The 9,449-nt window shown below is 40.5% G+C and overlaps 1 protein-coding gene across 1 annotated transcript; it reads left to right on the forward strand.

Annotated features, from left to right (window-relative positions):
* Nucleotides 1-397: 397 nt before the first annotated feature.
* On the forward strand, nucleotides 398-9,449 carry LOC145433226 (uncharacterized). The gene is made up of 2 exons (XM_080310256.1): nucleotides 398-2,373; nucleotides 8,032-9,449. The coding sequence occupies exons 1-2, from the start codon at nucleotides 1,932-1,934 to the stop codon at nucleotides 8,391-8,393; spliced, it is 804 nt and encodes a 267-aa protein (XP_080166382.1). The 5' UTR covers nucleotides 398-1,931; the 3' UTR covers nucleotides 8,394-9,449.

The raw sequence follows: 9,449 nt of genomic DNA on the forward strand, positions 1-9,449 counted from the left end.
ATTCGTCAGAGATCAAGTTCACTTTATATCAAATTCTTTCTCATAAGCGCAAGAATGTCAAATGGCTCGACAGTCTACACCAGAGGTCTCAAACACGCGGCCCGCGAGACCATTTTCTGCGGCCCGCGAAGGCATTTTGGAATTTCAAGTATTCGACAATATATTCAAGTGTCATATATCTTTTTTAGATTTAAGAACTTGAAGTTCACTCTAAAATTACTATAAAAACCTGAAATCTCAACAAACTTCACTATCACATCACTTCTAAAATCTACCATGAGGTGGAAAATCGCTATTACGTCACATTTCTAGTTCATCATGATAAAACATGACCCGTTGATGATTCGTGACTGAAAATTGTGATTTTGTTTGCGTTGCGTGGAATATATCTAATCAGGTCAGCATGGAGTCCATTGGCATTCTGTGGCCCCGTGACGTATATTTGGTTAAATCTTAAGTATCGTTTGTTATCTTTATCTATGTTATTATCAATGGCAAGTAAGGCAGTGGCACGCTCCACAGCTGTATCACCAATGGATTCTTCGGCGATTGGACATTTCTATTCCAGAGGTTCTTAACCAGGGGTCCGTAGTCCATTCGTGGTACGAAGCACCACATCAGGGGGTACGAGATGCATTGTGGAAATAGGCCTATATGCTGTGGAATATTTTCCGGGCCAATTTATTCAACTGGAAAATATTCTTTGCGCCATACGCGCGATTTTATGCGAATGGGCTTTCTGATTTTTATATAGGTACCATCAGAAATCTTGTTGAAAATGGTCAGGGGCCCGGGAAATCTTATTGAAAGCACAATGGGTACGATCGCTAAATAGGTTAAGAAACAATGCTTTTACTGTGGCACAATAATAATATTTATATTTAAATTGTTATTAATATGTTGCAATATTAATCGAAGAAAATATAACGCTGATTTAATTTGACTTCGGCAATTATAGTGACAATAGCCTACTTATCACGACTATATCAGAAGCCCAGATTAGGCTATACACCGCTCACATGTTCTGATGTCAGATCAATCTTAAATACATTTTAAAATATTCTACATAAGATTATGGCAGGTCAAAGTTCCACTATAAGCTGCATTATTATAACCCGACAGCTCTTACGATGTCATCATCCGTCCTCTTGCATGATGTCTTTAACTCATTATTTTAACAAATTATGCCCAGCACAAAAATTATTTTATTAAAATGTTTGAAAATGTCATTTTTTCGTACCAAGCGTGAATAGTATAATTGTAAATTACATTGTCGCGATGTTTGTGAAATGACTGTCTGCAGGGTGCCGTTAAATAAGGCCTACCTCGATATTATACATTGAATACCCCTATTAATGATGCTGCGGCCCGCGGTGTCATCAGAAATTAGGCAATTGGCCCGCGAGCACATTTGAGTTTGAGACCTCTGGTCTACACCAAGTCTGGCTCGTTTCACACTATATAGAGTTCTCCTGTATCATTTGCAGGAAAACCTGAAATTAGATTAGAATTAAAATTAGAGCATAGAAACATTTCACAAATTAGATTAGAATAAGATCACCGGCAATTAATTAGTCAACTATAATTATCTAGTTTTCAAGAGTGCTTAGACTGTGCCGATTAGTATTAATAAGTCAAACCTAAATAGCTAGCAACAAATGACCTCGATCTGTCGAAAATGGTTTTTACCGAGTAAAGATACTGACAACAAATCCATATGTTCTGAAGGCCTATATAGGTGGTATTTCGTTAATTCGTCCGTTGTCGTTAATTTTGATTGGTCAGTCAGCACATTTGGGTACGATGCTCCATTGCTCATTGTTGAAAATATCCTCTCAGTTTGCAGCATATTATTTCAATTATAGGCACCTTCAACAATTCGGACTATTCATCTGCTATGTTTGATTGGTAATGTGAATCATCAATTCGGCATGGCTAATAGGTGTTTCAAAATATTCCTGATTACGGTTGTTGAGATCTCGATTTTCTGGGGGAACGAACACTTTGTATTGTGCCATGACAGACACGGATCGCATTTACCCGAGCGTCCAAGTCTTGGAAATAATATAGTTTCGAATTCAAGATTCATGCAAAGAACTGATATAAGTAAAAAAGAAGAAATTATTATTACAAACGAAAGACCGAGCGCATCAACGCGCTTTCGGATTCCGTTGAAGATACTAAAGGAATCCTACTACCGCAGCCGGAGACATCTCAAGTTCGAGCATCAACTGCGGAAAAAGGAGGTCGCGTTGTCTTTGACCAGTTTCCATCACTCTGCGGTCAGATTCCGCGTTTTGTACGTGTATGGTGATGTTGTCGCGGGAAGACCTATGAGAGATCTGGAGAGGAGACACAGGCTCAAGAAGATCGGTGAGTTTTAGGTTCTGGTGTATCATTGGCGCTGCCACAACAACCGAAATCAGGGGATATTCTAAATTTTATGCTGTTGTGTGGCGATTCCCAGCTTTAAAATGGTCAATTATAAGCTACATTGAAATCTTTTCACGTCAACATATAGTAGACCTACCATATGTCCTTTTTGGGGAGGATTTGTACTCTTTTTTTAAGAAAAATGACTAGTCCTCCATGGACGCTATAATTGCCTAAATGTCCTCTTGTTTGCAGTTCGAGTAAGTTCCTTATTCTTACACCAATGCTTTTAGGCGAGACGCTTATGTCAATTGGATATTTGACCCCATTTTAGGCCCCTGTCTCGACTCTTATGTAGGGTTACCAGCATATGTCCTTCTTTAGGAGGATTTGTGCTCCTCGTTCAGCAAATCGAAAAAGCGAGTAATTCGGGAGCGGAGTCACCGTGGTGACCCTTTTTTAGTCAGCACAGCATGATTTCCAGTGAATATTTCCAAATCAGCTGTTTTCAATGTCGGTTCACTAACTTTTATTATTTGATAAAAGTGTCCCCCTTTCCCGATTCCAAGATATGGTAACCCTATTTCCTTTCTTACCAGGTTTATAACAGTTCGTCACAGTGTGTCATGCAGGATTCAGGCCTTCATTATCACACGAAGGAAGTATAAGCAATACTTTCATAGCTAACTAATGAATATAGCGGACGTATTAAATGGCAACGAAAGTTTGTATTGTATCCGGTTCCGCGGTTGTTTCAATTCAATTTTAATCGGAGGAAATTGGCATCCTTGATCATCATGTACCGTTCACCGAGACTAATTAGTAATTATGTCAGTTAAATTCGACCATAGAACATTGCTTTTTTTGCATATTTCGATTCATATAGAGGTCATATTCCTTTACATTTCTCATTTAATGTGAACCGTCAAGAAGTTTATCGACATGATATATTAGAAATGTAGCAAAGTTGACTCATATAAATTCAATCGACTATAATAGTCTACCATTTTTAAGGACTTTCATGTGTCTGCTTGATTTATTAGACGGCCAGTATGGTGTGTAGTATAGGGATGGTGTGAACGTGAGGTTCACGTTCACAAACGAACCTTGGTAGGTTCAGCACTGTGAACATTTTTCATATATTACAATTTTCACTTGATTAATAACATCTTTGGTTGAAATTTATTGCATTTCAAGTGCGGGCCATTATATGGATGGCGCTGGCAGTAAAAAAAAGTCACTAAACGAGCATGCACCTTGACCGTCTCAAAAATTTTACTCGCTTTGTTACAAATGTTTGCTCGAATATTTAGTGACTCTCCGCTGTGAGGTTGACCCGCAATCACACAACATAAAGAACGAAATACACTGATTGTAGGTAGTCAGCGAATGATGCTTATTCAACCAATCACTGAAATTGATATCGTTATCTGATGTAAAGAATATTTGTAAAGAAAACATTTTCACGCTGTAAATGTCCGAATGTAACAATCAAGAAATTGCTGTTACAAAATAATGACAGCACAGCGATACTACGTGAAATTCAGTGAGACAGGGTCCCGAATATCGAAGTGATGATTCACATGCAGATGCAGTACATGATGGAACAATCAGTTTGATAATAAAAGTCAGTGAGGCTTGTTGAAGCAACAAATAACACACACATCTATCTTCTGATCGAAACTTTACTATTTAGTAGGCATGGTGTGAATGTGAGGTTCACGTTCGCGTTCTGTGTGTGAACCTCAGAATTCTAGAGGTTCTCGTTCACAAACGAACCTTGGTAGGTTCTGCACTGTGAACCTTTTTCATACATTACAATTTTCACTTCATTTTAACATCTTTGGTTGAAATTTATGGCATTTCAACTGCGCGCTACTCTATGCATGGCGCTGACAGTACAAAAATCAAACCTAATCGAGCATGCACCTTGACAATCTTACAAAGTATACCTGCTTTGTTACAAGAGTTCGCTCGAAATATCCAACTTTCCGTATGTGAATATTTAGTGACTCTCTGCTGTGACCTTGAACCGCAATCGCACAACATCAAGAGCGAAATACACTACCTGTAGACCAGGGGTCACCAACCTTTTTGCAACCGAGGGCTACTTTTGAGTAATGATTGAAGCGGCGGGCTACTATTTACTCCCGCCGTTTACCCGTACCACACTGAATTTCCGCTTTGATATTCATAGCACTGGGCAGGACTGGACATCATGTTATCTGTTTCTATAGCAGTCAGTGGGATGCCTGGCATTGTATGATATCAACTAGTGCGCTGTACTCTGGTATGTAACTTGACACTGCAATTCTGAGTGCGTGTTCCAGATGTGCATTGATTGAGCGTGTTTGTGTTTGCTTTTGATGAAGTTCATGTCCGAAAAGGCTGATTCACAACGATAAGTTGAACCATAGACGCTTGCAACCTTCATAGCTGCTGCGCATACACCACTGTACTTTTCCGTATCAACAATATGCACCAAACGTTTGCTGCAGACTGAGGTGGGGGTCATTTTGCAGTGTTACAATTTCAATCTCCAACTGTTCAGCATCCAGAAATGACAAGATTTCATTATACCGGACAGCAGCAACGATTACAGAAAGTTAGAAACATGGTATATTAAACTGCGTTGAGTGTAACAGAAACAAGCTGTGCAAAATGATGCAATACGTAATGGGTATACATATATTGAAAATCTGCTAGTAATTCACGGCTATCTGACTCCGAATAATATTATTGTTTACTACTTTGGCATTGTCCTGGTCGTCGAGCTATCGTAACGGAACCCCCCCAACATTTTAAGAAGACCGTGGACGGCATTCCGTCATGTCGCCTTTATAGGCACTGCGCCTTATCTTGAATTTCTGGTGATTCTATCACGAACATCTATATATTACTAATTGTAATTTAAGATATTTTCAAGTGCTTATATATGTAAGTTACATGTTAGTGTGTTTTAAACAAGAATACCTGAATCAATCAATCTATATCAGGGGTCGGCAACCTTTTGCTAGTCACGGGCCACATTTCGAGTGCGCAACATTTTGGCGGGCCGGATTTTTCTTAATACTATAATTAACGCGCACGTCGGTATATTACCCTACAATGCTGCAATCTCCCTCATCCAAATCACAAAAAGAGCAAACCACATGTATTTAAACTTCAACAACGCAGGATAAATGTGACACTTGGCGCAGCTTGCTTTGTGAACGGTTTTAAACTTCTCGTCAGATGAAGCAAGAATCAGACCATATTCTAAATGGGCGTTGGAATACGTGATCTTAGCTTGATCTTCGTGAATTTAATTGTTGAAAACTATTGTTCACATGCGTACGTGCTACCAAAAGTCGATGCCATTTCTTTTGCATTGTTGTTGAAGCTGGGATGAAGACCCATTTCAAGAACGTACTCTTTGTCAAAGTCATTCGGCGATATGCTCTTTGTATGAAATTTGGCATTCAATTCAACTGCATCGCATTTCAAATGGGCCCATTTGAAATTTTGTGACAATGGTATTGGCGTCCACATTAAACGGAGTAGGCCTACTGAGTAGTCAGAATTTATTTTTTACAGAACGAATGTCGGAAAAGCGGGTGGAAATTCAGTAATTAAATTTCGTATATCACAGTTACAAATGTTTAGTGCTGGTACTAGGTTTAAGCCTATACTCTCCTCCAGTATAGGAAAGTGAGCATATAATTTTCTTTGTACTTTTGACTTTCCCGGAGTCACAGTTTTGTTTCGAATGCGTCTCAACATCTCATGTATTTAGTTGTTTCCCCCTGAAGTTGCAAATTCAATATGTTTTGATGTGATGTTAAATGTCCTACGAAAGCAAGATTAGATACCCATTTTCGATGACAAGATTATGAGTCGGCGATGTTTGTATTTTCAAGGGAATTTGCTATTTAATTTCTCAGTTCATAGGCTACACTCGTGCAAGCATAGCTTCTCGACTTTAATGCGTGAACAAAGACATCACCATATTGATGCTCTGCTTCTAGTAATATCTGAGGTAGGCTAACTGTCGGTGATTCAGTTTGTGAGACAAAATCAGCTTTCACCATTGTGTCCAAAACACTATTCAGGTTTGTTGTCTTGGCGTAAAATGTCTTCTGGTGAATTAAACTACATATGACTAACATACGGAGGCTAGTTATCTATGATGAAACAGAGAAAGTTTGAGATTTTATCATTGCGTCTGTGCAGAGGAACGGCACCTTTATTGTCGCACCCTATCTGAGTGGCAAACCCTAAAAAAGTATGGTATACCTTCGGTTGCGCGATACACCCGCTTGATAAGCACTGGTCTAGTCTACTCTACAGACATTCTCCATCTCCTACTTTTAGTACGAGATAGGCTACTAGTCGACCGCCTTCGCACCAGTTTTATGGCGTAACAATTGACTACAACGACGTAGGATACTTTATATCGGAGCGATGCCGCATTCTTTCCAAGCAGTGCTGCACTGCAGATTGGAACTCATTACGAAACGGCGGGCCGTGTTCTTGTGATACCTAATTATTTCGTCGCGGGCCGGACGATTTCGCTTGGCGGGCCGGATCCGGCCCGCGGGCCGTAGGTTGCCGACCCTTGATCTATATATTTAAAACCTCACTGGTAATAATCCGACGACTATTGGTAAATGCTGCTATTCCACCTATTTTTAGAATGGGCTCGCGGGCTACTCATCTAGTCCTCGCGGGCTACCTGGTGCCCGCGGGCACCGGGTTGGTGACCCCTGCTGTAGACGTAGTCAGCGAATGATGCTATTCAGCCAATCAATGAAATTGATATCATTGTCTGATGCAAAAAATCTAGCAGGCGTACGAACCCAACAGCGATTGCAGGAGAAACCCGTTTTACACTCTGCTCAATATCAACCTAGCAATACTCCGACGCCGAATACATTGCCCGGTCTGGCCTAGACCGTTAACGTGTAAGCTTATATTCCCTTAGAAGTCCTCGTCGAAATTGTTGGCAAAGCGACGGAAGATTTCGATTTAATGGGATTGTTATATCATTTGATTGCCCCAGTTGATACATTCGGCTACGTTCAAAACGTCAATATGTATTTTAGCATTATGGCATTATGTGGCCCGAGTCGTCGCTAGGTATCAATTCTACATTAATATAGGCTATCACTTCACTGAAATGTAGGGTTGGAATTAGCAATATGACGTCACGCGACGTCATGAGGTGCACGTTCGCGTTCACGCAGGACCTTTCAAGAAGGTTCGCGTTCACACGAACCTGAACCTTTCAGAGGTTCACACCATCCCTACTATTTAGCAGTAGAAATAATATGAATAGCTATTTCACAACCCATAGGCTTATAATCGTACTATATAGAGTAGGCCTAAATCTGCATCTTCAACCCATACCTTATTCGATGTGGCCTATTTATCGCGTAACATAGGCTACACATCTGAAACGCCGACAACCGACCACAAATGGCTATAAAAGGGTGCGTCGCCTGGTTTAGGTAATTGTTAACTGTGTAGAATAGTGCAATTGCGGGACTAGGTGCCACATATTTTACCTTACGTCGACCACATCGTGCAAACCTCCGCCAGCAATAGGGTATCGCATCGCTTTCCTAGGATGATGAATATGTGAGGCTATCAATACGATCTTACATTTTCTCTTCGCAGGATTTCGCCTAACTACTTTACCGAATGGAAACCGCGCTTTGAAAGTAATCGGAAACACCAGCGACACAATTCACCGCTACGTCGTGGCTGACGGGCAAAATGAAGGGCTGCGCATTTGCGAAGCGGCGAGCGCTGGCGCCTGCGAAGAAATAGTGAACGGCAGAACTGTCAGAACGCCTGCCTTAAGATTTCATCATTTCACTCCCGGGCCAGGGGTACTTCTCCCGTACCAATGGGGACTAGCGTTTCAATTTGGAGGCACCGAAAAATTCTTGAAAGTCATGGACGCGACCGGACAAACTACGTTCAGTAACACCGAAAACGAGAGCACCAAGTTCAATATATTCTTCAACGGGGAATAGAAACTTTGAGAAATCCGGCGTGACGGAGATACAGATATTTCGGTTTCGCGCGCTAAGCGTGCGCATTTCGCTGTGGGTCATATAGACGTAAAATATTGAATTTCCACCGTGTGTCTGACGGTGCATTCCGTTGTTAAATAATTTGTGATACTGCTAGGGTTGCGTCAAAAACAAAATCTATTTAAGCATACTTTAAAAAGGTTTTAAATAATGGTAATTAAAAAATTATTTCATTTGAAATACCATGTAGCATGATCGTGATCTCTACTTGGTATGGTATGCGATATGAAACCCCGTCTCAGACGGTATATCAGCGGTACCATCGCCCATGTTCTATCAGTAAACAGCGAATTTCCGTGAACAGTAAGCCTATTTCACGCGCTGGAAACAATACCGAGATCTGTAGATAGTAGCAAAATATTTGGTGTCTCGGCCAAAACCGCTAGTCATGGTTACTGTTTCGGGAAAAGACTATAATTTGTTTACAATTAATAATGAGTTTCAGCTACCACATTCGATTATGCTTTGGATGTCGTACGTACTGATTTATCTACTAATTATTGGGAATTGAACAATGAATAATGATTGCGGTATTGTGCAGCAATGATTCATTGGCATTTGACCATTTGGAAATGTAAGCCGAAACAACAACGTATCCAGATCCAGTCGTATCACGTCTGGGGGGTAATTGGGGAAATGCAAGCTTGGATTCAATAAATTCGCATACCCCATTGCGGCATTGCCTCTTTGTCCAAACCTCCTACTTACGCGAAGTAACGTTTCAATCTGGCGTTGGGTATTTTTGAGTCGGCTTCGAACGTTTGTGGGGGACAGATTGTACTCCACAAGAGGTTATCACTAGATTGATTAATAAGGACTAATTATTATTTTTACTCGATGCTTTTTTGTGCTGCACCATGTCACTACGAATCACTATGAACCGAAGTTTCAACCTGATATCGACATGCGTAAAACATATATATTGGGACACTGTATTTGTACATGACAGGCAGGTGATTTCATCATGATATTCAATACATTGAACCGCTATTTATC

The sequence above is a fragment of the Botryllus schlosseri genome, chromosome 2, assembly GCF_051294905.1.
Source record: "Botryllus schlosseri isolate E-star chromosome 2, Bs_hap1, whole genome shotgun sequence".
In the NCBI taxonomy this organism is placed as follows: Eukaryota; Metazoa; Chordata; class Ascidiacea; order Stolidobranchia; family Styelidae; genus Botryllus; species Botryllus schlosseri.

Bases quoted from the DNA above. Each gene is read 5' to 3' on its own strand.
- LOC145433226 (XM_080310256.1), top strand. From the start codon at position 1,932: ATGGCTAATAGGTGTTTCAAAATATTCCTGATTACGGTTGTTGAGATC. The intron at 2,374-8,031 runs GTGAGTTTTAGG...TTCTCTTCGCAG, and splicing joins ACACAGGCTCAAGAAGATCG to GATTTCGCCTAACTACTTTA.